The 27,689-nt window shown below is 37.1% G+C and overlaps 2 protein-coding genes across 6 annotated transcripts in view; one reads left to right on the forward strand and one right to left on the reverse strand.

The window, feature by feature from the left end:
• Positions 1–14,693, reverse strand: part of Lcp1 (lymphocyte cytosolic protein 1) — an 80,731-nt gene extending 66,038 nt beyond the window's left edge. For 2 of the 5 annotated variants that reach the window (XM_005341248.5, XM_021720795.3), the window contains exon 1: positions 14,565–14,693. The gene's annotated coding sequence lies outside the window, so the exon portion shown is untranslated. Of the gene's footprint in view, positions 1–9,554; positions 9,697–14,540 lie in introns of all 5 variants that reach the window. The other 3 variants (XM_040281511.2, XM_021720796.3, XM_040281509.2) reach the window with 3 other exon arrangements.
• Positions 14,694–15,755: 1,062 nt separating this feature from the next.
• Positions 15,756–27,689, forward strand: part of Lrrc63 (leucine rich repeat containing 63) — a 33,206-nt gene continuing 21,272 nt past the window's right edge. The window contains exons 1-5 of the mRNA XM_078015921.1: positions 15,756–15,924; positions 19,654–20,250; positions 20,681–20,734; positions 23,737–23,891; positions 25,482–25,580. Of these exons, the coding sequence (XP_077872047.1) occupies positions 15,810–15,924; positions 19,654–20,250; positions 20,681–20,734; positions 23,737–23,891; positions 25,482–25,580 (1,020 nt within the window). The 5' untranslated portion in view covers positions 15,756–15,809. The remainder of the gene's footprint in view (positions 15,925–19,653; positions 20,251–20,680; positions 20,735–23,736; positions 23,892–25,481; positions 25,581–27,689) is intronic.

A 27,689-nucleotide genomic window follows, 5' to 3' on the forward strand; every position in this document is an offset into this window, starting at 1 on the left:
CCAGCTTGGAGAGAGAGAGACAATGCTTAAGATGACTAAATATTTAGTATATTAGCTTATTAAGCCTTAGGTAGAAAAAAAATAAGGAGGGGAAATAGAAATCTCTGGGTACATAGTGTACATGCCTGGGAAAGGAGGAAGAGTGAGGTTTAACTGAAATTCTAAATAGGGTTCCAAAGAAAGGCTTTCAAAGAAAGTGATATTTGAGTAGAAATATGAGGGGAGGCAGGGCTGACAGTGAGGTTATTGAAGTGGAGCAAGCCCTGAAGATATCTGGGATAAGAGATTTCCAGGAGAAAGAAACAAGTACAAAGGTTCTGAGGAAAAGTGTGCTGGTCATTTTCAAGGTCAATGTGACAAAGCCAAGAATGAGGGGTATGGTGGTAGCAGATTAGGTCAGAAAGGCCTGATCATGCATGGCATTGGCTTTTAAAAAAGGTAACATTGGAAGCTACTGCAGGGAGGGGGTCTAATTGAGGGGGTTACAGAATCTGATATTTTAAAGGATCCCCTTGTCTGCTGTGTCATTATTGAACCATAGGAGAGCACCGCCAAATGAAGTGAGACCAACTGGATGGTTGTTGCAATGTGTGTAGGTAAGAGACAATGGTGGTCTGGAGAAATCTTAGAAAAGGAAACGGCAAGATGACAGCAGATTCTGAGAACATTTGACAATAGAGCTGATAGGATTTGCTGATAGATTGATTGCTTTGTGGCATATGAGGAGGTGAAGAGTCAAGTCTGAAGCACTGCAAGAGTGAAGTTGACATTAACCAACATGGAGAAGACTGGATGAAGAGCAGGCCTGATAGCAAAGAATAGTAGGTACTCAATTTTAGATCTGTTAAGACAATTAGGGGTCCAGCTAAGAAATGCTGAGTAGGCAGTTGGATATAAGGGTCTGGAGGTCCATGCTGAAGGCATGTGTTTGAATTCATCACCATGTAGTTGGCACTTAGAAATATCACCTAGAAATATCAGAGAAGTCTAAGCTCTGAGCGCTGGAGCACTCCAACAAAAGAGGATAGGAAAATAAAGAGGAATCCACAAAGGTCACTAAGAAGGGGCTCCCAGTGAGGCAGGAAATAAATCTGATGACTGTGATGGCTGAGAGGCCTGGCAAGGACAGATCTGAAAGAGGGCACAGGGATTAGCTTTGAAAAGCTGTTGACTGGTGGTAGAATAAAGACAGAGAACTAACTGACCACTGGATGAAAATCACTAGCAATTGTGTAGAGGTAGTTGATAAACTGATGGAAGAGTGGACAAAATGCCATTGGAATGGGTTTTTGAAGGAATGAAAGGGGAGAAATTTGGAGACCAGAATTGTAAATATAAATTTCAGAAGATTTATTGTAAGGAGACAAGAGAAATATGGTGGAAGCTAGCTGAAGGGGAAGTTGAACGGGAACTCGATCGAGATTTTTTGGTTGTTTGAAGATGGGAGGAAAAAAAAGTTTATACCTATGATTCCAGGATGTGTGTGTGTGCGTGTGTGTGTGCGTGTGCGTGTGTGTGAGAGAGAGAGAGAGAGAGAGAGAGAGAGAGAGAGACGGGGGAGAAACAGAAAGAAAAAGATTATTCAGCAAGAGACAAGGGAAGATTTGCTGGAGCATTTTTTGAATAGGAAAGAGATGATGAGATATAGTAAACAAGTAGAGGGCTTGGTGGCATCCAGGAGCAGAGACAATTCAACCACAAGGATAGAAGAGTAAACAAAGGTTCTGTGAAGTGGGCCTATGAAAATTATATTTTGAGTTCCTTAATTTCCTCTATAAGTGGAGCTCTGGGAGGATCGTAGAGAATGGAGAGTGTGTGTATGAAATTATTGCCTAGAAGTTTGGAAGGATGAATGCTTTAGGAGAATGGGGTATGATGGCTGGGCAATATTCAAAGCCAGCCATTATAGTTTTAAAATATTCTTAACTTTTCATTTTGAAATAACTTCAGAATTACCAAAAAGGTAAAATAATAGTTAAAAGAATTCCCTTATGTCCACCCAACTTTCCCTAACTAGCATCTTACATAATCATTGTACAATATCAATATGGAAATTATCATTTCCACCATGAACTACAGACCTCTTTCAACTTTAATAGATTGTCTGTTGACGTCCTTTTTCTGGATTAGGATACTGATTCATGAACTTGGTTGTGATGTCTCTTTAAATCTGGGATAGTTCTTTCATCTGTCTTTTATCACCTCAACACTTTTAATAAGGACATTCATAGAATGTCCCTCAGTTTTGGCTTGTGTATTTCTTCAGTTTAATTTGGGTATATATTGGGGCAAGAGTATCACAAAAGTGATTTTGTATCTTTCTTAGACCACTGTATCATGGAACATGATAATCTGCTGCGGTCTTCCACTTTAAAGTTACTATTATTAAAAATAGGTGACCATGAATTTAAAATAAGAGTATTTCATATGAGTTTCCTCCTGCTACAGTACTGAGTAGGTGGAGAGTTAATTTAATATTGTGGTTTATCAAATGAGTGTCTTAGATAAGGTGAAACCTAAAACAGCTGCAGATATCATCACAGAGGAGGGTAAATTGCCTTCAAATAGGAGGGTAAATGCCTCTGGATCATCAATGGAGACCAAGACAAACAGTTATAGAAAGGGCAATGGACCGTTTGTATATAACCTCAAAGAAGAAAAACAGACCTAGTTTTAAAATTTTTCACAGAACTGATTTATCCCCATCTTTACAGGAAATGCTTCTGGGAACTTCTGAGAAATACTTTAAATCCATTTTAGTCACTCTAGACTAATACACAAGTGCACTTGAAAATAGCCTTCTGAAATCGGATCTGTTCGGAGGTTCTAGATTTTTACTTGTTCATGCAACAAATCCTTATTGACCAATATCTGTTCCCACTTGGTGTGTGCAATAGGTGACAGAGTACATACAAGAGGTGTCAAATATCAAATTAAAACATCCTAGGGACTCCATGAAAAATCAGGTTTTCAATCCCCAGTTCTATAATCAATCAAATGAAAATGAAGGTGAAAATATGATTAAATATTCTGAGTTTTCTAATATACGTGTACCAAACTAAGTATTTTTCTTACAATAAGATCTCAAACCCCTCTTTAGCTCTACACTTTCAAAGAAAGGCAGAAAATGAAGGAGGTCTGAGGCAAGGTAGGAACTATACTAGATCACCTGTCAAGAGATCCTAAATCTACATATGGCTGGTTCAAGCTGGTCTAGAGACAAGGGTAAGCTAGCAGGCCCTGGAGTTACAAAGGCCTGGGTTCCAAACCAGCTCCTGAATTTATGATCTTAGTGACCTTGGACAAGCTTCTTAATGCCTCTAAGCCTCAGTTTCCTTATCAGTAAAAGAGGAACAGAGTACATAATGCTTACATCATCGCACAGCTGCAGGGTATAAATGAGGAAATGCATGATGAATACTACCATGTAGTCCAACAGAGCCATTATTAATACATTTTATTGTCATTCATTATTAGTCATCTTTCTGGGCTTCATTTTCCAGAACTAAGGACAATCAACCAGACTAGAATTTCTCTAACATGCGTAAGTATATATAAACAATGATCCCAAAGTTCCAGAGTTGTGTTTACCTTTTACACCAGCAAACATAAATCTTGAAATAAACTGCTAATGCAGTTAGATCACAACTATAAATCCAAGCTTAAAATTGAACACATACACACCCCCAACTCAGTATTTTAATAAGGATAGTGGTGATTTACTGGGATTGTCATACTTAGCCCTGTGGCCTGATGCTGACCCCCAAGGCCGGGTTCTGCCCAGGCTTCAGCCCATGCATTCTGTGCCAGCTCAGCACTTGTTCACTGTCAGTGAACTACTACTACCTTCAGTGACATCATGGGCTTTTCACTTTACACTTACTCCTGATTAAGTCAGACCTGCTTCTTTTATCATTCTCTCTTAAACATTACAGGAGTAACTTGGCTTCAATTCCAGATTCATTTCAGTACCAATTCCATGGCTTCTCTACTCCAAATGTGTCAGTGGCTCTCTACCACCAGTTGATACCCTGATATTTAAGTTCCTCCCAGACCTTCATGTCCACCCTTACCTACCTAATTTCTTCTCTAGTCAAACTGGGATACCTGCTAAGCATCTCTGGAATTTGTTGAGATTTCCTTTGTGGCCAAGTGATCACAATCCTGGTGAATATTTCATGTATACTAAAGAGAATGCGTTTTTTCTACCTATTAAACACAGATATCTATACATATTTCTCAGATCATGTTTAATGACTTATTCAAAAATTCTATATCCTCAGTAATTTTTTTTGTTTACCCTTTTATTTTCTAAGATACACATGTTTTACAAAAAAAAAAGTAAAAAAAATCCCCATGTTAGAGGTGGGCTTTCCAATATTTCCTTATAATTTTTTTCAATTTGTGTTTCATGTATTTAGAAGTTACAAGGTTCAGAAAGTTTCATATGGGCAATTCATTTTGCTGAATAATATTTTGTGTATCCTTAAAAATGAGCCCTGTAGGGGGACACTGCTACATAGATGTTCATAGCAGCACAATTCACAATAGCAAGATTGTGGAACCAACCTAGATGCCCTTCAATAGATGAATGGATAAAAAAAATGTGGCATTTATACACAATGGAGTATTACTCTGCATTAAAAAATGACAAAATCATAGAATTTGGAAGGAAATGGATGGCATTAGAGCAGATTATGCTAAGTGAAGCTAGCCAATCTTTAAAAAACAAATGCCAAATGACTCCTTTGATATAAGGGGAGTAACCAAGGACAGGGTAGGGACGAAGAGCTTGAGAAGAAGATTAACATTAAACAGGGATGAGAGGTGGGAGGGAAAGGGAGTGAGAAGGGAAATGGAATGGAAATGGAAGGTGATCCTCAGGGTTATACAAAATTACATATAAGAGGAAAGGAGGGGTAAAACAAGATAATACAAGTGGAAGAAATGATTTACAGTAGAGGGGGTAGAGAGAGAAAAAGGAGAGGGGAGGGGAGGGGAGGGGAGGGGAGGGGGGATAGTAGAGAATAGGACTGACAGCAGAATACATCAGTCACTAGAATGGCAATATGTAAATCAATGGAAGGGTAACTGATGTGATACAGCAATCTGTATACGGGGTAAAATTGGGAGTTCATAGCCCACTTGAATCAAACTGTGAAATATGATATATTAAGAACTATGTAATGTTTTCAACGACCAACAATAAAAAAAAAATGAGCCCTCTAGGGCTGGGAGTATAGCTCAATGTATAGCACTTGCCTAGAATGTACAAGGTCCTATATTCAATCCCCAGTATTGCAATCAATCAATCAATCAAATAAAAGTGAACCCATCAGAGTCTACTTTGTCCAGCATATTATTTGATCAGCCTTTCAATCACTAGGAAGAACAATTTCCTTGACACTGTGCAGGCCAGGGTGTGGATTTCCACTCTCTATTTTATAGAAAGGGTCTCAATTTTGAGGCTGTCAGCTTTGTACACAGTGTTTCATTTCATTTGGTTGCCTGCTGTGTAGACTAGACAGCCTGTCTTCTATGGAGGTGGGATGATTCCAGTGTCCACTTCTTAAAACGTCCATGTCCAAATCAGATATCCCTATGACCACCATGACTTCACCTACAGTTCACATTATTGTGACTAACATCTTTTTTGTTTGCAACACCAGGATGTCTTTTTCTGTTCATCTCAAGTATGTATTTTATCTAGCATTTCTACTCATTTGAGGTGGGCAGGAGGCCATCCATATCGGTGCTGGTGGCCACATAGACTCAAAGTCCCAGCATCAATTTCTAACTAAAGGAACTACACATGCTTAAATATAAAATAACTTCATTCAAAAGCATACAATGCCATTTTCATGTAACTTATCAACAAAATCAGTTATATGTAGTAATAATAATAGTAGTAATAAGTATGGTACTTCCTTTGGAATTCATTGAGAAAAAAATAACAGTTGACATTCACTGAAGATTTCCCATGCTCCAGACACCAGGTTAATAATGCACTTTGAGGATGTTCTCATTTAATTTTTCACAATATATAGAGCATTATTATCCCAATTTTACTTACAGGGTTGAGTAACTTGACCAAAGTCATATAATTAGTAAATGGTAGTGTCCATATTTAAACTAATCTGTCTGACTTTAGGGTCTTCATATGTAACCATTTTATATCTCATATTAAATTGAGGCATTTTAGGTATCCATAATGTAAAAAGACCCCTTAAAAATCACTAGGGAGAACAACACACATTACAATGTAAAAATTAGCAAGGCACTAAGATAAGCCATTTACAACAGAATACATCCAGTAATAAGCACAGGAAAGAATGTTTGAATTTGTTATTAATCAAACCTTGCACTAATTAAAATAAGAATTTTCTACTTATCAGAGTAATAAAGATTAAAGAATTGCTTAATCCTAGGATCACTTAGAGTAAAGAGAAGTGAACACACCACACAACTAGTGAAAGCTAAAATCAAGATTTCTGGAGGAAAAATATGGAATATTTTATCAAAAACTTTAAAATATTTATGCCATGTAGAAAAAGTTCTCATATTTTTAAGAAAAATAATACTTTATAAAATAGCAATGTAATAGAAAATTTTTAAATTGAAAATATTTAAGGGCACTTATGCATTTGTATCTATATAAATGGCTGTAAGAATATATATTATATGAAAACATTAACATTAGTTATCTCTCTATGAGATAAGTACAGGAAATTTTGCTTTTCTCTGTTTTTTTAAAAATGTATATAACTTAATTTTTCTACAGTAAACCTCTACAAATTTCATTACTCCCTGTTTGGTGTTTTTTCTTTCTTTCTTTTTCTTCTTCTTCTTTTTTTTTTTTTTTAACAATATCTGGGCTGATGGAAAGTCAAGGTGCTAAGCCTATAAAATCAAAGGCTGATATCACACAGAGCAAGGAGGATCTAACCCTATTGTTCTATGGGATGTATATGATGTGGATCTGAATGACCCCCAAAAGTTCCCGTGTTGAAAGTGTGGTCCCCAGGAAGGTGCAGAGGCAAGGCTCTTGGGAAATGATGAGGGCTCTGACCTCATTAGCTAGTTGATCCACTTGATGGAGTAATAATTTGAATTACTACAGTTTCCCTGTTGCAGTGAGCTGAGCAGCTTTCCTCTGCCCTGCCTGTCTGCCGTGACAGTTCAGCAATGGAAGTGGCTGACTGTGGACTGGACTAAGACCTCTGAAGCCCTGACCCCAAATAAATCTTTCCTCCTCTAAGTTGTTCTTGTCAGGTATTTGGGTTACAGGGACAAAAAGCTGACTAACACAGGATGTCTGAGGTAAAATGTCAAGGAAAAAAGAGAGTTGCTAAAGAAAAAAAATAATAGAGTTGTCCAAAAAATACAATGTGATCTCTTTATATAAAAGTATATAAATACTGTACATACACGTACATACATACATAATACACGTGTGTGTAAATATATATATTTACATATATATTTATATTATATGTTTATAAATAAATATTTACATACATATAATATAAATATATATTATATATATATTACATTTAATATATATACATATATAAATTCTGAAATGTCTCACACCAAACATTTAGAGTTGGGGAGAATACAGAGAAGAATTTCACTTCCTGCACCTTATTATTTTTTCTCCAACAAGCAGAAATTACTTTGATATTAAACTCAATTAAACATAAGAAAGTTGGGCTGGGTATGTGGCGCAGTGGTAGAGCGCTTGCCTTGCATGGGCAAGGCCCTGGGTTCGATCCTCAGCACCACATAAAAATAAATAAATAAAACAAATAAAGGTATTGTGTCCAACTATAACTAAAAATAAATATTAAAAAACAAGAAAGTTGGAGAAGAAACTGATCAAAATCCGTGAAGTATATACATGACTTTGCTCACTAAATCATGGAAATTCCAAACTCAAATGCTATCATTAACCAAAACTTGATAGATTTTATGTAATGATAAATAAAAATCACCCAGTCTAGTAGAAAAAAACAGAAACATAACTATAGACATTTGTACTCTAAGACCAGCATAGGTGAAAACAACCAATATATTCAAACATTATTTATTTACACTTATATATAATTGATAATACTAGTTTATGAGCAGAAACTAGCATTGGAATCATAGAACATGAGATGGAAAGATCCTTAAAGGGGAGGAAACAGGTTCATGGAGGCTAACCAACTGCAGCTATACTTTTAAGATTGATAAAGCAGATGAAAACGCCCGATAATTTCCTCAGATCCTTTTTTAGGAGAGAGCTATACTGGTGCTGACTCTAATTTCTTATGTAAATCTCATGATGGCACTTTTAGGATAAGTACCCACTATTTAAAACAAGTAACTCTAAAGAGTATTTTACCAGTTTCATGAGTTTAAATAAAAAAAATCTGGATCTTGTCTCTAACTCACCCTGTGCCCATCAAAAATGTGTCCCTTCTACTTCAGAGAGGTACCGTCAGATACCTGGAAGAAATGTGTCTGCTAATTTTTGTGCATTTCGTTCTGAAGGGCGGAGGTCACTTGGGGGAGGTCTAAAGGTCACACAGGAGATAAAGGGCTTCTTTCATTTCTGCTGGATTCCTTCACCTCTGTGCTTCCTTAATCTTCAGCCAGAACCTGTCAACTCATTCACAATCCACACCTCCACGACTGTAGAAAGCTCTTCTACAATGCTCTAAAGCTTCTGCACCTCACAGAAACACTTCTCTTTGAAAATGACTCTTTCCCCCATGGACATAGTATAAATAAGAGAAATACTCTGATTAAGAAACACAGCCAAAGGTAGTCCTCTGGTATAAGCCTAAAAATCTCAGCTGTTCCAATTCATCACAGCTCGTCTTACAGTTAACCATACTAGATTAGAAAAACCAGCCCTTCCAGTTCCTAACTAAATAATTTCTCCTAAGCAAGTGGTGCCAAACCGGATTTATTATATTCATGGTTCTACATTCAGTCACCGTGGTCTGTCGCTTTAGCTCCCTTCAGAATGCTGGTATCATCACGGTCCCCAGGAATACTAGTTTCCTTTATTTTTTTCTTGTACCTTCACTGGGGACATCAAGTATCTCACAACCATGTACTGCAAACATTCACAGTGAGTGAGTGTGTAGGAGGAGATGCTTTGTTCTTTCCCAAGTAGGAACACCTGGGTAAAGTGATATGCCAAGTTACAAGTCCTCTGGAAGCAATCCTTTCAATGCCATGAATCTGAGTAGGGAAGTGCAAAGTGGAAAGGGAACATTCTGAATTCTTTTGTGCCTATGGAGGGCAGGGGTGTCTTATTGGTCTAATTCTGTGTGGACTGGGAAGTGATGATGCACGTGGGGTTCCTGGGCACAAGGAATGGGCAGGCAATGTTCCCATAACTCAGGGTGAGGCACCATCCAATGAGAAGCAGGAGTAGGCTAAGTCTCAAGAGTGGAAACACCTAAAACATCTAGTTTGGTTGTTTGCATGGAGACCTCTCATAGCCACAGAACCTACTCTTCAAAGCCAGTTTTCAGGAAAGTCTAAAACGTCCAACTTACAAAAGCAGAGCTTCTGTTCTCCTGTGGCTTCTTAGTAGAGCTGGACACCAAATCCTCTTCCTTTGCTGGGTATTATGTCACCTGGAATGACTGGCAGAGGAAATGAGGGAGCTTTCTCCATACTATCAAGGCAAGTGACTACCTGAGGCAGGGTGAGGAGAGAAGCAGTGTCCTGGAACTATTGTTAATGTCAACCCTGATAAAAATTTCTGACATCAAAACACATTATGAAAGTGGAAACGTAGCAGAATGGTCAAAGCATATCAAACCACATGGTGCTGAAACACACGCTGCAGTTCCAGCTGTCCAGCTATGGTATAAGAAATGCAAGTTCTTATTTATTTATACTTATATATAATTGGAGAATTCAGTGCATCACTACATGTCCAGGTAATCCCTGTTCATTCCCACCATTAGCCCTTTAAAATCTGTAGCTTCACTACACTTATGAATAAAACATATGCTCAATCAGGACAGTGAGTGTAAAACAGAATGACAGGTTTGAAAAATAAATCACTGTGTCTGCTGTTTAAGGTCATAAATTGCTATTGACATTATAAGGAAGAGTAAGCCATTACAAAGCATTTCTAAATGCTACAGGTATTTGTTGAGGGCTCAACGGAGGCCACGCAGCTCAGTCACCTTATGGAATGTTACATCTTCCTTTGTAAGTTTAGGACAAACTCCCAGCAGAGCCCAAGACCTCAAATATACTCAGCTCCCAAAGCTTGGTGTGCCCATCTGAGAAACCCTAGGAAGGTTCTGTGCTTCTGTAACACCTTTTCTCTGGCTGTTCAAAGGAGTTTCACATGGCAGCCCTTCTGCCTTTCCACCTTTGTAAAGCTCACCATCGCGCCCAGGAGGCTGAGAACAAAGTGGCTTTCATCCTCAGGTTGACTGGCTAAAATTCATCATGGATTCAGTCCAGCTGGATCAATGCTGCTACAATACTCCACTCACGTGAGGGACAGGTCAAGGCTTCCTGGATACGTCACTGTACTTGGACTCTTTCAGGCACCAGCTTGTCCCACTATTCCTCTGTGGCTCAGAGTATCAAGGACCAAGGACCAGTAACCAAATGTAGGCCACTTCCTAGGGCACAGACTGTGTGTCACTGAGTGCTATAAACTAGGTCCTCTAACTTTCAGAGACATCAGCAAACTAAGTGTGAAACTTGATGGAAAAATGCCCAGGATTTATCCTCTAGTCCTCCAGATATTTCTGTGAATATGAACTATTATCACATAAAGCAGGGGCATGGAGACAGAAACCTGGGCTGTTTGCCTAACTAAATAATTTTTATTAGTTTCTAACACGTACTGAGCACTCCCTCACTAAACTCTGGACACTGATTATCTCTTTCAATTCTCAAAGGCCTTGGGTTGGGTACCATTTCCTTCCAATTGCACAAGTGAGGAAACCACGGGGGCTTAAAGAGGTTGGGCAGATGGCCCAAGGGCACAGAGCTAACAGGTGGCAGCAGGAGGATTTGAACAGACAAGTAGAGATATGTTATGCTGCTTTTGATTGAAATGTGATGCAAAAATTAGAATTCTCAATTAAAGTGATAACTGGGCATAAGTTTAAGGCAGGAGAATCGTGAGTTCAAAGCCAGCCTCAGCAACTTAGTGAGGCCCTAAAGTCAATAATTAGCAGAGTGCCTTCCATATAGGAACAAACATTGCTCATGTTTAAGATCATGTCATAACCCACAGCATGAGGACAGTTTACTTAGTCAAACTAACAAGGAAACAAATATTAACTGTCTTTCTGTTGCTATTGTTGATGGACACAATCATATAATATACACAAATACCTAACATCAGCTGGTTGCAGACAAGTAGTCTATAATGACTGCTACAGCTAAGAAAATGCAAATTGTTTTTGAGCAATTTAGATAGTGCTATTTATAAAATATATATAAATAACACTATTCTACCTAAGCAACATCAAAACAAATTGTTAAAAATATAAAAATTCAAGTAGCTATAATTATAAATAATGAAACCTTGGAAATGATTTTAAAATTTTCATTTTAGTGTTTAAAATTATAAAGAGTCAAATGATTCATTATAAATTGCTTTAATAAAGTTTAAAGTTCAGCACCTAGCCTTGTATATGTATAGCCAAATGTTTTATACATATTAGGTGTCCAATATATTAATCTAGAATGAATGACTGAATTCATTACTGTGCTTCTAAAATCAGACATTGTCCTTTCATTATGTGCAGGATATTTTTATATTAATTCCATAATGCAGACTGAATGTCATTTCCTTTTTGATAATGTTTTTTTTTACAAAGAAATTCCAGGATTTCTAGTTCAAACAAAGGAAATGAAATAGCTATCATCTTGAAAAAGCCAAAGGTATAACTGGCCAAAATAATGAACAGAAATGAAGTTTTGTTCTTTGCAGTGAAATATGAAGGGTAAAAGGAAGAGTAGAGTCTTCTAAATATCTTTATTAATATTGGAGAAAATATAAAACTATCCTCTAGGCAAGAGCATGAAAACACTTGGCATAAATGAATGTGTTTAAGACACTGTAAACTATGAAGAGTAAATATGTTTCATAGTATATATAATTAGTATAAACAGATAAACAGACCAAGAAAACACCTCTTTTTCAAAAGCACTTTGGTGTCCTGGGTTATCCTGGGGAATCAATATTGAATTCACATGTACTCAAAAAAACCTCTTCATTCTTTAGAGGAAATTCAAAAACTAATATGAGCAGGGCATGGTTACATGCCTGTAATCCCAGCGGCTCAGGAGTTTAAGGCAGGAGAATCGTGAGTTCAAAGCCAGCCTCAGCAACTTAGTGAGGCCCTAAGCAACTCAGTGAGACTCTGACTCTAAATAAAAAACAAAATAGGGCTGGAGTTGTGGCTCAGTAGTTAAGTGTTCCTGTTACCAAATACAAAACAAACTAACAAACTAATATGAACATAAAACCACAAGTTACTACTTTATTTCCATATGATAAAATAGGTTAAATCGACACTGACACAATTGTTCAGCAAATTCTGTTCTGTTTAAAAGGAAAATAACAGGAGAGAAATCTATGGAAAATAGTTAAGATTTCTAGTAACACTTTTTTGTTTTTAACTTCATTCCAACAGTACTGTGTCCTTTCGCCAAGAGCAAATCTAAGGTTTCCCCACTCCCAACCCCAACCTGTCCCACTCATTGGGGAAATAAGTAGCATTATCTACCAGTACCTAGGACTGCTCTTTTGCTTTTATCTCAATTTAACAACATGTTTTAAAAAGATTCAGGATGTCTATAACCTTGGTGCTCACCATTATCCTGAGCACCTTGATACAATTTGCTAATTGAGCGAAAGCATTGTGGTTTTTGTTTGACAAGCTTCTTTCCCTGGTTCTGCCAAACTGCAAAGCTGATGAGACAAATAAACAGGAACATGGTTCTGTACATCAGATAAAGTAAACCTTAAAACCAAACAGGGAGCTGCCTGATTTCAATGAGCCATATAATAATTATTTTTTAAAAAGAAAGAAAAATAGTAAATCTAAAAATAGTAAAGTGGTCAAAATTGAGTGTGATTTGTTTTTTCAAAACCCATCCTACAATTTTATATCAATTCCATGGGTAAATCATATAAAATGAGTTAAAATAACTATGTATACACATTAAACATACTAAGCAATGGATTTAGTTTTCATAGTAATTATATTATTTGTCTAAAGGTTTGGCACTAGGTGATACTAACAGAAGATAACAAAACTGTCCACACTGAGAAAGTTACATATTAAACAGCCCTAGGTTCTGGCCTGGTACTTGCTAGAAGAAAATCTGCTGAAATAAATCTGCAAGGAATGTAGCCTGATGCCTGCTGGGTCTATATGTGACAAAGCATTTTTAAAAATATATTTAAAAATGCATTGCCTTGATTTTGACTATGCAAAACTAAGCACCAATTTCTAAAGGTCAGGCATCTGTAAGTCAAACTGAAATCTAATAGTTCTCATGGTTCAAACCACTTTTCAGAGTATAGGAACTTGACTCAATTTATATAGTGGCATACATATATTTTTTATGCTTAAGAATGATAGAAACATTTTTTCCATATTTGCAAATATGTACAACCTATACTACTACAGGCAAAGCCTTGCCAGTAGATCTACCTTTTGCTCTCTGCTTTCTTGTCTTTCTGAGAAGTTCATAAATCTATGACGTAGACACAGGCAGAAATGGCATAAATTCATGGTCTGGTCATCTAATCTGGGACAAAGTAATTTTATAAGGAAAAGAAATCACATGCTAAGACTCTAAAGGAAATAATTTGCATAATGTTTCCCAGAGTCAGTTTCTACTTTTTTCATTGGGTTAAAATATAGGCTTACTCCTAAAGAGACTAAGGAAGATTTGATTAGGGAAAAAATCTTGAAAGAGTCCCAAAGCTTATATGAAAGTGTCTCATTTTCCAAAATCCATTACTAAGGTTCCTGCCCTTGTACCTAACAATCAACCTGGAAGGAAACTCCATCTACTTCACTTTCTGAGCTGTGATTTCCCCATCTACATAGTGATTTCTTTCTGGTGCTTTCTCCCTCAAAGCTCCAGAGAAACAACATGCAAACACACGATGCATCTACCGCTGCACATACAGGTTCATCAACACCATGACTGAATAAGAGACAAGTTACAATAATCAGAACGAACGACTGAGACAGAAAAGGGTCTCTTTTTTAAAGCCCGCCCGAATTCCTCCCTAATGCTCCTATTCCTACACAGCTCCTCCTCAACCAGGAAGTTTAAAGGATCAGAACGACAAAACGGGTTGCATCAGAGGAAAGCAGAATGTTTGCTTTTCAGGGGCACTGCCAAATAAGCAAGGAGAGAGACCCCGCTGCGCAAAAGCGCATCATTAAAGAATACAAGCCGAGACTCTAGACACCCAAGTTAAGCTTCGTGTCAGAGAAAAGTAAGTCATTGTCATTAAGAATAAGAAAAGTAATAACAATTGTCACCACGGCGTTCCGTACAGCAGCTGCACGTGGAGTGGCTTCTCCTCTTGCCCAACCGCCCGCTGCCTCCCCAGCTATCCCACACCGCACCCGAGTGGCGCCAGGGGGCACCGCGCGCTGCGCCATGGGCGGGGCCGCCTCCGCGGGGCTCTGCGGGCGTCGCGATCGCCCCGCCCGCTCTCCGCCCTGCCCAGTCACCACTCCTGCCCGCCCTGCCCTCCAGCGCCTGCGCATCCATCGGGCGGGGCGGGCTGGGCTCTACCCGTCTCAGGTGGCCGCTAGTTGCTGAGTGGTCGGTTTGGGTGGCCTCTGGACACATCTTGCTGGATGGGAACAGCATCCTACGGGAAGACGGGCGACCTCACTATACTTTTACCTGACTGGCTAGAGACCCAAGAAAAAGAGACGGAAGCCCAAAAGTCGGTTGATTTGAGAACCAGATGAGTGGTGTTGGAGTTCAACTCTTCCCGTAATCTCTTAGGATACTACCAGGGAAGTTTTCCAGCATCAAGTAGGGCATACCGCCAGGGAGCAAACCTTGAGCGCTTGTGTGCAGAATTATCTTTTATGGGTGAACAGCTCAATTGCGCAGCTGCAGGTTCCCTTCTAGGCTGTCAACGAAATAGTGGCGTGCCAGGTCTTCTAGATATTGCCCTGCAAACTAAACACACATTTGCGGGGTAGGAGGGGGTGTGAATCTTCTCCCATCATTTCCAAAGAGTACTAATTGGGTTTACCAGCAATCCTGGGAAAGCCCATGTTATTTTTGGATTACATGGTTATGACCCAACTGTAGTGATCGAATTTAAACAAGCCATTGTTAGAGAAAGAAAACAATGAATTTGTCAATAGTTAGATGTGATGGGTCTTCAGAGGTTTGTATATTGAAAGGATCTTCCACATATAGTGATAACATTTTGTAGTGAAATAAAAGTCATTTCTACAGTTCTGAAAAATCATTTACTGGATGAAAGAGTATTGGTAGATTGAATTTTGCCCTAACTTGGGAAATTTCAGGTTGATATTGATTAACAATTGTATGTGTATTTTTATATTGTGCATTAATTAATTATAAATCTAAATTTTTAAAGTACAAGTTTTAAAAAATTATTTTCTTAATCTCATTTTCTTATAAAGAAATTCTGATTGGATTCAGTATACTATTATCACAGAGTGAGTTTCCTTAAGATGTAATTAAATTCTAATAAATTGCTTTTCAGCAACATGCTTAAAAACTTTTTAATTCTCCCTTAACCAATAGTTATGAAAAAACAGAGTTTATTAATCAGTAAAATGCAACAATACCCACAACTTCTTCGAAGACCTTTACCTCCCAAACACCCTAAGCTGCCTTTATATACAAAGAAAACCCATACAGGTATGTGTATTAATCAGATATGTGTATTAAACTTTATGTGTTTTTCATAGAATTTCTCTGCCTTGCATAGCTCAGAATCATAATAGTTAAGGACAATAATAATCATAACTTACAGGTGTTTATTGTAAGATGATAACAACCAGATATTAGTTCTACAAGTGTAGACACTGTTCCTTATTTGTGAATTTGGTAAATATGGATTTACTCATTGATAAGATTTATTTGTATAATCTGGCTCCTTCACAGTCATTTGTGGATCCCTGAAAACAGGAGCTGTGCCTCACACAGTGCTCCCCCCTGAAATGGAAGAGGCTACCGCTGCCTTCTAGTTTCTGCTCCCATACTGTAAATAAGTGCCCCTTTCCTAGTCTATTTAGTGCCAGAGTTCTTGAATTTTTGGGCTTTTTGTGGGTAAATTCATTGTTTAAAATGACCCTAAGCATAGTGCGTAAGTGCAGTCTAATGTTCCTAAGCACAAGAAAACTGGGATATGCCTTACAGAAAACAATCCACGTGTTAGGTAAGCTTCTTCCTTCATGTACAGCACTATTGGCTGTAAGTTCAATGGTAACGAATTAATGATATATATTAATAAATGTTTGTTTTAGTCTGCTTTTTTATCACTGTGACCAACAGACCTGACAAGAACAATGGGAAGGAAGAAAAGTTTATTCTGGTTCACAGTTTCAGAGGTTCAGACCATGGTTGATGAACTTCATAGCTGTGGGCCTGAGGTGAGGCAGAATTATTACAGAAGGGCACAGCAGAGGAAAGCAGCTCAGGACATGACAACCAGGAATCAGAGAGCTTGTCTCACCATGGACAAAATAACCCAAAAGTCATGCCCCAAGGGACCTACCTTTTCTATTTACATTGTACCTATCCACAGTTACCACCCAATTAATTTGTACCAGTGGATTAATCCACTGGTTAGGTTACAACTTTAAAAATCTAATCATTTCATCATTTCACATTTTTGCATTGTCTCACACTTGAGGTTTTGGGAGACACCACATATACAAACCATAACAATGTTTAATATACTTTTATTTGTGAGAGGCTGAGTCAATAGGATTTTAAGTTCCAACCCAGATTCAGCAGCTTAGAAGACCTTGTCTCAAAACAAAAGAATAAAAAGGGCTGGGGATGTTGCTCAGCACTAAATACCCTTGGGTTCAATTCTCGGGAGAGAGAGAGAGAGAGAGAGAGAGAGAGAGAGAGAGAAAACTGTGATTAGTATAGGGCTTGAACTAAGACTTGAGGAATTAAAGTGGTATGGAATGTTTAATTATAGAGGAGACCTTGGCAGTTTTTGATGATAGAGGAAAGTGCTTGAATAGTAGAAATTTAATATACTAGAAAAAAATCAGAAATGATCATGGTGAGATTTGTCAAAAAAAAAAAAAAAACAACAACAACAGGGAAGTATGGAATTGAGAAGACAGACATCATCTTGTTTGGAAAGATTTCTTGAAGCATCTCTTCTCTTTTTATCGAGTAAGATTGCCTTCCTCTCTTCTTCACAGTAGCCTGTACTTACTCCTGCCAACTATTTATTATTTTCCATTGCTACTGTTTACCTGCTTGGTTTCTATACTAATTTGTGAGATCTTTGCTGATGGTAAGATTTGTGCTCTTGTACCCCTGGCACAGTGTGTACAACTGGCACATACCATAGATGTTAATGTGTCTTCAATGAATTGATGAGAACAATAAGTCAAGCTGTAATCATCAAAGATGATTATATAAGGTCAACTTTGAAAGAAGAAAACTATGTAAATTGGTTAGTAAGAGAAGGTATTCCCTGCAGTGTGATTAACCTAAGAATGAAGTTATTAATGAGCAGCATGACATTTGTGATTATCAGTAGTAATTACCATAACTAGAGTTCTCATTGGAAAATGAGTCATCTTGAAGTGAATCTATGAATCGAGATCACCTGGATTCTTCTTCTTCTCCTTCCTCTTCCTTCTCCCTGCCTCCTCTTCCTCCTCCTTTTCCTCCTCCTTCTCTTTCTCTTCCTCCTCCCCCTCCTCCTTCTTTTCCTCCTTCCTCTCCTTCCTCTTCCTTCTCCCCCTCCTCTTTTTCCTCTTCCTCCTCCTTCTCCTCCTTCCTCTTCCTCCTCCCCTCCTCCTCTTTCTCCCCCTCCTCCTCTTCTCCCCTCCTCCTCCTTCTCCTTCTTCTTCCCCACCTCCTCCTCTTCCTTCTCCCCCTCCTCCTCATCTTCCCTGCCTCATTTTCCTTCTTCTTCTTCCTTCTTTGCCCTTTCCCTTTTTCTCTTCCTCTCCTCCTTTCATCAGATTGAACCAGGGGGCACTTAACCCTTAGCCACATCCTTAGCCTTTCTTATTTTTTATTTTGAGATAGGTTCTTGCTCAGTAAGTTGCCTTGAGCCTAAGTTGCCAAGTCTGGCTTTGAACTTGCAATTCTCCTGCCTCCTGAATCCTTGGAATTATAGCCATGCACCACCATGACTGACTACATAGATTCTTAAAACTCAGTTATCACAATGAAGGTTCTGGTAACTCAGTGAAAATGTTGTAAGGCAGTATCAGGAAATCAAGGGAAAGGTTAAGCCATTGTAGACTAGGCGGATGGCAGAGAGAATAAGAAGGGGAAACCTATTCGTGGGATTTTTAAAAATCAGTTTTTTGAGATCAAGTTTCAAATGCCTATATAAAAGCACTTTATAAAATTACTGTCTAATTTTAAAATGTTATTTGTAATACTCCCACTTGGCCCATAATTATTTCCTGTTTGCATCAACAGTGAACAGTGCAAAATGCTCTACAATGGGAGTCTAGGGATTTGAATTCTAGTCTCAATACCAGCCTAAGTAATGTATGGCTTTGGTAAGCAATTTGGTCAACAAAACTTATCTTTCTATTCTGAAACAGCAGTTTTTAATTTTTTTCACTTTAATCCAGATATGGATAGAATACAAATTCATCAGAACAAAAGCTCACCTTTTAAGTGATTCTTATGGTGGAGATGGAAAGAGAGTGTGCCCCCTTAAGGTGGGGGGTAGCATTAGAATTTGGGAATTAGAAACTGTACAGTTGACACATCATTTGAATAAAGCCCTGAGGTCAGACTGATTGTCTGTGTTAAATGTGAAGAAGGAGGGATGGGAGCTGTGTGTTAGCTCCTGTTAATGCAGGGAGAGTGGTCAGAAGTCAAATGGTTACAAGAGCTGTAACCTAATCAATCGATACTAGTTTGAAGGGACTCACTGGTTGGTAAGTAGAAGCAGGTGGGACGTGGCTGGAGGAGGTGGGTCACTGCAGGTATGCCCTGGAAGGGTGCCTCTTCCTACAACCCCTTACCTCTCTGCTTCCTGAGCCCTCCTGAGCTGAGCAGTTTTCTTCTGCTGTGCCCTTCTTCCATGATGTGCTTGGAATTGTAACCATGGGCCCAGAGTAGTGGAGATGGCCTTTTATCTTAGTCTTTTCCCATCAGTTCTGTTCTTCCAAGCATATCTTCCTACCCTTTCTAAATTTAATACAATTTAGCCTATTAACTTCTTTAGTTGTTTCAAATTTCTCAAACTTTATCCCTATCAGCTTGACAAAAGTCTTGGTAGCTAAGCAAACATAAACGGAAATGTTTTTAGGGAGAGAAGGGTGAGTGGTAAAGAAAAAATGTGAATGCTATGACATTATAGTTTTTTCTCTGACATCTTGATAAAAGCCATTCAACTTTGCTCTTTTTTTTTTTCCTCTTGTATAGCCAAGACTGGTGAAATTGAGACACTCTCTGGAAAGTTCACTCGAGATGAAACCACTTCAGTTCCAAAAAAACCTGCTTTACTTGATGTATCTTCAGAAGAAAAAGCACAAGGTCCTATCAATATCCAAGCTGACTCTTTGGATCAAAATGTAACAGAAGCAGTAACTGCAATTTCAACATCCACAAAATCTAGAAATGTCAGATCCATGTTTATTCCAAGTTATGCTTTAGTTTCAACTCAATTTTTCAAGAAAAATATAAGAAAAATGAAAAGAAGTTCAGAAAAGTCCACAACTAAACTACCCAAAGTAGAAAATATTATTACTGATAAAAAATTAGAAGACATTTTGGTTGTTTCTTCAAAGTTCCCTCAATCAGACGGTTCTTCATTAGTTAACAAACGAAAGCGTGACTCTTCCAAAAGTGCAGTGTTGCCAAGTCGTCTAGTCAGTGCCTCACACAAGGTAGTAACCATTAGTAAAGTGCTACTAGGGATTACTCAGTTTCCAAGAAACATTGTCCTACCAACACCAATTTTACCAAGAAAACCTCATCCACAGTCTATCATAGGTAAATATAATCAGAACATGGTATCAAGTAATGGGGACCAATTGGAGAAAAGAGGAGAAAGGAAACATAAAGGGTGCCCCTCCCCTGGGTGTTCAGGGTGGACAAATTGAATCACTTTTTGTGTTTACATTTAACACCTGAGCCAGAGGGCAAGAACAGAAATCTTTACCTTGCAGATCTACCAAGCCCCAAAGGGGTAGTTCCTCCAATGGTAATGATGGAGACCAGTAAGGAAATTCAAAGGATCAAAAAAAAAAATAATGTAAAGGACCAGTGAGCAATGATTTAGAAGGTGATCTAGTTTTCCAAAGATAGGACACCAGTGCCATTGGATAGCTTCATGGATGCATTCCAATGGATAATACCAGTTCATTAAATTAACAATTATAATGAAGCCAAAACATCCTCAAGTGAATTTTCACAAGTATCCAAAAGCTCTCCCATTTTTTTTTCCTAGAAAGTCTTGCATCAGAAAATGAAAAGAGAGAAAGTGTTCTGAGGCTACCTGAAGGTAAATGCTAAGCCTATTATCATTCTTTTGGAAATTGTATATAAGATTATCTTTCTATAAAAGTATTGGTGATTTTGTGTGTTTGTGTATGTGTGTGTGCAGTTCTGCTAGTGCTTTGATCTAGCAGAGACAAATCAAAAATTCTCCTTAAACAAAGATTACACCGTTCTAGACTTTGCATTTATCTCTACCAACAATCTCACAAAATAGTACAGGGCATATGATTTAGAATTATCAGGCAAAAAGGAGAAAGTCAAAATGGTTAAGGACTAGCAGGAAGAGAAAGTAGTAGAAACAAATTCCTAAAAGTATTAAGTATGAGAATTATCAGGCACAGATTTTAAATAACCTGATGACTTCCAGTTCTGTCATAATTGGGTAGCTTCTATTGGACAAATTTTCCAGCCAAAATCAACTATTAAAGGTGCCAAATATACTTAAAATAGTCATTAAAGGCACTGGAAAGCGACCAATGCAGACTCAACCTGAGCCACTACAATATCTAGAAGGGCAGCCCTTGAGTTAGCTGGACCTATGGGCATTTGTGGTGTGGGAGAATACATATAGGTAGAAAGTGGTAGTTTTCATGGGTTGAGGAGATAGAAGTCAGACTTCAGAGTGGCCAGTGTCGCTGGGACTTGAGAAGCGAAATCTTGGAAAGGAGAAAAGTGAAGGGAAATGAATTTTTAAAAAATTCTATACACAGATTCCCTTGGGGGCATTGGCTGATTTTGAAGCTGTGCATCTGCAGGACAGGATTGAGAAACACAGCAGAGAACATCAGCTGAAAAGCCAAGAGATTTTTGCAGCTGCATAAGAAACAATTAATGGAGTTCAAGCTCTGGCCATGTGTAGGGCTTTTAAATAACTCACTGGACTTCTGATTGAAGATACAGAGAACCTATGTCATAGGATCTATGACGTAGGACTAAGGATGAAGTTCTAGGAGAAAGGACAAAACAAAAATACACTATAGAGTTTTTTTAAAAAAATTCAAAACCAATCCTTGATAAATCAAAGTGATACTTTCTGCCTAATGAAGAAAACCTGATACTTGTTAGAGACAGAATTATCCAGACCCCTTAAAATCATTCCTCCACAAAGTCTAGCATTGCTTAAAAAGTCACAAACATTCTTTAAAAAAAAAAAAAAGATAAAATGTCTGAAAACCAATAGAAAGAAACAAGGCAATAGAAGCAGCTGCATGGCTGATTCATATATTGCAGTTTCAAACTGGAATTTTAAAACAATTGGTTACTATGTAAGAGGGGGAAAAAAAAGTTGGAGAATTTCACCAGAGGACTGAAATTTTTGTTTTAAAAAAAATAAGAGTCAAATGAAATTTTAGAGTAGGCAAAATAATATAACAAATTAATATTTCAATAGCTGCATTTAGTAGGAGAAAATACACGGTAGAATACTCCACCACAGGACTTCTCGAGCCCTCCCTTTCTTCCCAGTCTTTGTGTATCACTGTGATGTAAAGGAACTGTGGGTCTCTTCCACATCATGAGCCCAGGCAAGTCATGCCGCCATTCCTGCATTATTGAGCTTCTTCCACTCTGATTTTCCCTCCTTGGAAAGTTTAAGGATCCTCAGGTACTTCAGAGATCTATTAGAGACTTTCTAACTCCTTTCTCTTTTCCACTCAAAAACCAGATGCTTGGGTTTAGATACTGAGGATGTATGATTAGGGATCAGGTCACAGACTTAGGTCTTAATACACAATCCTTTTCTTCTCGCTCCATTTCCCCTCACTAGACAAGGTATCACTATTTCATATTATGCATCCTTCTTTATTCTGGGGTTAACTTTCATATCTATTGATCTAAAATGGGCACAAAGTTTTCATTTTAGAGATTAAAAACAGAATTTTTTTGTAGTTCTTCTAGGATGCTTTATTTCCTCTCCCTGAAACAATAGCATAGAATAATTGAGGTTGTAAAATATGTTTCTGCAAATAATACTGCAAGAAATGTCTGTGAATATAAAATATGGGCTTTAAAAATATTTTTGTTTAGTTATAGATGAAACAATGACATTTGTTTATTTATTTGTTTGTTTTATGTGGTGATGAGGATTGAACTCAGTGCCTCATTCGTACTAGGCTAGCACTCTACCACCGAGCCACAACCCAAGCCCTAAAATAAGGTTTTGAAAATTTCAAAATATTTTTTGGCTGCACTTTGGTGTATATTTTTGTAGACCATTTTTGATGGAAGGTGATCTCCAGAACGCTCATGATAAAGTAAATTTAAATGTAAGTGGTCTTTGCTCAGCTACTCCTGGGTTGTTTTTTGTCTTCTTTCCTTTCCTATGTGAAGTCTACAATCTGAGAGAAGAGTTAAGTTACGTACAGCATTTGAATCATACATCCAGGTGATGTTAGGGGGAAAGTGAGATGCCGCTTGGGAGATGATATCTGAGTTGTGTTGTCTTTTAATTTTGTAGACCAAAAGGTTGTTCCCTGTGATTTGTAGTAAAATTTTTGCAAATATTTTACATATAGTACAAAAATACAGAGATTAATGGAACCTAACTTATCCAGGTAAAAATCTGTGAGCGTATCATTTTGTTTGAAAAACAATTGTGCTATTCACTTTTTTTATTTGTTTTAATTAGTTACACATGACAGTACAATGACCTTGAACAAAACGGTACTCATGTGACAAATAGGAATCAACTAAGATTGGGTAGAAGAAGGATAGGGGGCATTTCTTCTAGAAGAGGTGTATAACTTTCCCCATGGTGACTCAATCTTATAGCATAAACACCCTTCAGCTTTCACTCTTAAACAATAACACTTGAATTTGATGATCATTACCAAAATACATGTATGAAGACACAAATTGGTGTGAATATACTATGTATACAACCAGAGATATGAAAAATTGTGCTCTATATATACAATAAGAATTGTAATGCATTAAGCTGTCATATATAAACTTAAAAATTACATAAAACAAATAAATTTCATGTTTTATTTTGATTTGTTAATTTAGGTGGCTCTAAATATAAAAAAACAGAATCAGACTACGTTTTATACGGTGACGGTTTTAAGACTATTGAGACAACACATTCGGAAACAATAATAGCGATGGCCAACCTGGCTGTAGTAACTTGCCAAGTGCATGGAAGAAATGCACTTAACCTTAAGGTATTCTAGATCTTTCTAATGACAATATCTTATCAATCATTTTTACTTTCACTCTTCTAAGGGAGGTTAGTTTCCATAGTATTAAAGGAGTCTTTCCTATTGTAATAAAGATTTCCCAGGAACAGAGTCAAATTGTATCTCTAAACGTATCTGTTCTAATTTGCCTTCAGCCCCCCAGCTAAGTTTAAAAAGATGCTCAGATCCTAACAGTAATGGTGTCTTTTGCATTACATGGCATAATAAGAGAAACTGAACTCAGATTTATCATATTTTTTTTAGTTGTCCAATTTTATTTATTTTTTATTAGTTGTTCAAAACATTACAAAGTTCTTGACATATCATATTTCATACATTTGATTCAAGCAGATTATGAACTCCCATTTTTACCCTATATACATAATGCAGATTCATATCGGTTACACATCCACTTTTTATCAGAATTTTAAGTTAGCAGCAATTTTTGGCTTTTCAACAAACACAAACCCAATATGATGCATAACAGAAATACTTGGTACCATTTATTAAGCACTCACCATGTTCCAAGCCTATGCTACTCTTAAAACTTAGCATTCTGCAAAGTAGGTATTATAATCTTTATATGACATATGAAAACACCAAGTTTCAGTGAAAGTAATTTGCATAAGACTACACAGTAAGCAAACTTCGATTTGAACCCAGAACTCTTTGGCCTAAAAAACCTATATATTTGATAAAAACTTCAACAACAAGGAACTACTAAAGACCTTTTTTAAATGCTGCTCATTAGCCAAAGTGAAGCATGCACTAGTTTTCTGTCAGATTTAGTGGTAAATAGAAGAAGTCCTAACCAAGAATAACTTACCATATAATGTGTTTTGTAACCCTGGAGAAACTTCTGAATCAGCAAGCATCTGTCAGAAGGTCACTGAACTCCTCAGATCCTTCTCATGCTCTGACAGTTTCTTGAAGACAAACATGACATTCTGTGTGAATGGGAAGTGTTACATAATGGAATAAATTGGCAACTCTACTGCATACAACAAAAAACACACTAATGCCTTCCCAAGAATTCAGTTTTCTGTCCCTCCTATGTAGGCTTTTCTTCAAAGGAAATTTGGAATTTGGAGATTTTCGTTCTCAGGGTTACAACATTTAGGATTTTAATCTTTCAGGATTGTGATTTGAGGGATTTTGATCTTTAGAGATTTGGGATTTCAGGGAATTTGATCTTTGGGGATTACAACATTTCTGATTATGGTTGCTGGAGTTATGATCAGCACTGATGAGAAAGCTGCTAGAGCTAATAAACAAATTAAGACAATAATTGCATTTACAATAGCATCCAACAGAAAAAAGGGGGGGGGCAAAATAAGTGAACAAACAATTCACTGAAACAAAATATCCTTATAAATATGAAAAGTACTTGACCTCATTCAAAATAAAAACAATGCAATTTAAAACTACATAGAGAAACAATTTCTCCCTTCACAGATTAGGAAAAGTTTGACAGTGTTAATGAGTTTGTAGTATTACCATTAGAAATTTTAAAAGGAGCATTCTCATGGGGAGAATATATTGTTAAGAATTAATATCTCTTTCACTTTCTTTTAGGGTTTTTTCCTCCTTTATTGTCCAGACTTCTCACCTTTGGCTTCCCAATTGATATATCTTAATTTATCATTTAATGACCTCCGTGAATTTCCCATAGAAGTGAGTCCATTTTAATTCTTGTATATATATATATATATAATTATTGTATATACATATATTGCTATGATTTATTATTTGTGAATAACTGTAACCAAAAAATAGACCCTGAAGTTACTATAAAGTACAAACATTTTGTTTTGCAACTGAAAAGATTTATTCATACAATACAAAAAGGCTGGGGCTGTGGCACAGTGGTAGAGTGCTTGCCTGGCAGGTGTGAGACAGTGGGTTCAATCCTCAGCACCACATAAAAGTAAAATGAAGATATTGTGTCCACCTACAACTTAAAAAAATACATATTAACAAAAGTGTAGTATACTTTTTTTAGGAAGTCCCTTGACATAATCCTCAAAGGCTATGCTATAGTCAGACTCTCCAATATGTTTACTGTGTAAAATTTGTTCGATGTACAAAAAATATTTCTTCTAGTTCTTAATAATAAACATGTCCCCATGCCAATCCAAAGCTCTGAAAACAAAGTTAGTGATCAGATGATACTTTAGCAAGTTTAATTAACCATAGACTGCTCAATGAAATATATGAAGGATAACATATCTGGAATGATATAATTTAATGCCATTTTAAATAAACAAGACATTAGGGCAAATTGTTTTTTGTTTATTTGTTTTAGTGTCTGTAGTCAATGCCTCACCAGTCACTGGGTGATTAATTGTTTTGTGAATTGACTTTCAGAATATTGACATTTAGTTAAGCCATTTTTTTAATATTTATTTTTTAGTTTTTGGCGGACACAACATCTTTGTTTGTATATGGTGCTGAGGATCCAACCTGGGCCGCACGCGTGTCAGGCGAGCGCGCTACTGCTTGAGCCACATCCCCAGCCCCAAGTTAAGCCATTTTTAATTTTCAATCCAAAATGACCTGCTTCCTATTTCAAACATGTAGTAGTGAAAACACATATTTTCCAGCAAAACAAACAAAATATCTATTTCATGGAGTATATGCTGTAGTGGGGGGAGATCATACATCTTTGGGAGTGATCTATCCTATGATAATAAGAGCTTTGAGGAAAAATAAAGTAGAAGGAGAAGGAGTTTTTATTTTTAATAGGAAGACTTGCTTTTTACTTTTCTAAACAATGAAACCAGTTTTATTAATTTGACTAAGACAAATTGAGACGGATTCCCAAGGAAAATAAGGATCTTAGTTTTTTTTTTTTGTGCTAATTTAATTTTGGCAATGTGTATCTGCCAAAAATTCTCCATCCATTAAAAAAATGACATTTAAATGAAGGGGAGCTGTTAAGATATGAGATACAGAGTGCTTATCTTTAAAGTGATAGAAATTAGTAAAACTTGTCTTTACTATGTACATCTGTGCTATATAGCTGTAGGTAAAATATTCTAGTGAGGGTGGTAACATCCAGGCATAGAAGGGCTACGTTGAGGTGAGCTAATTATACCCAGTTACTAGCATGGGACACAGGTAATGGATGGAAGCCTGGGACTTGGGTGAGTGGGGTGGCTGGAATTATGACAGGATTTAAGATTGGGGAATCAGGCAGAGCACAGAGTCTGCTGCAATAGTTGAGGACAGGAGAAGGTAGAAGCAGAAATGTTAAATAAGAAGATTAATATAATATTCTATGTAAACATATTTGGTCTCCTTTCTTCTCTAAGCTTCTTTGAAAAGATGGAAAATTATATTTGGTAATAATTATAATAATATATCATTAGTCTTATAACCTATGGATGCAATATGTTTAACAATTACAGAAGAATAAAGGGAAGACAGAATAGACTACAGAGAAGAACATTTCTATATCTAACTGGAATTAAGTTTATGTAAATACGAAGTAGGTTCTAGTAAGAATTCAAGAGAATATAGTGAAAAATCATTAAAGTAGTTAAAATGTTTGCACTAGAAAATATTTACTCAATGCAAAAGAAAGCAGTAAATAAGGAACAAAAAAATCATAAGACATATAGAAAGTTAAAAGTAAAATGGCAGGTGTAAATCCAGTTGTGTTTGTCATAATGTTAACCGTGAATACATTAAGTGAAACTCACAGATTGTCAGGCTGGGCTTCAAAAATACACAGGGTCCAGTGATATGCTATCTGTAGGAGACACACTTAAGTTTGAAAAT

This window comes from Ictidomys tridecemlineatus, chromosome 6, assembly GCF_052094955.1.
Source record: "Ictidomys tridecemlineatus isolate mIctTri1 chromosome 6, mIctTri1.hap1, whole genome shotgun sequence".
Lineage (NCBI taxonomy): Eukaryota > Metazoa > Chordata > Mammalia > Rodentia > Sciuridae > Ictidomys > Ictidomys tridecemlineatus.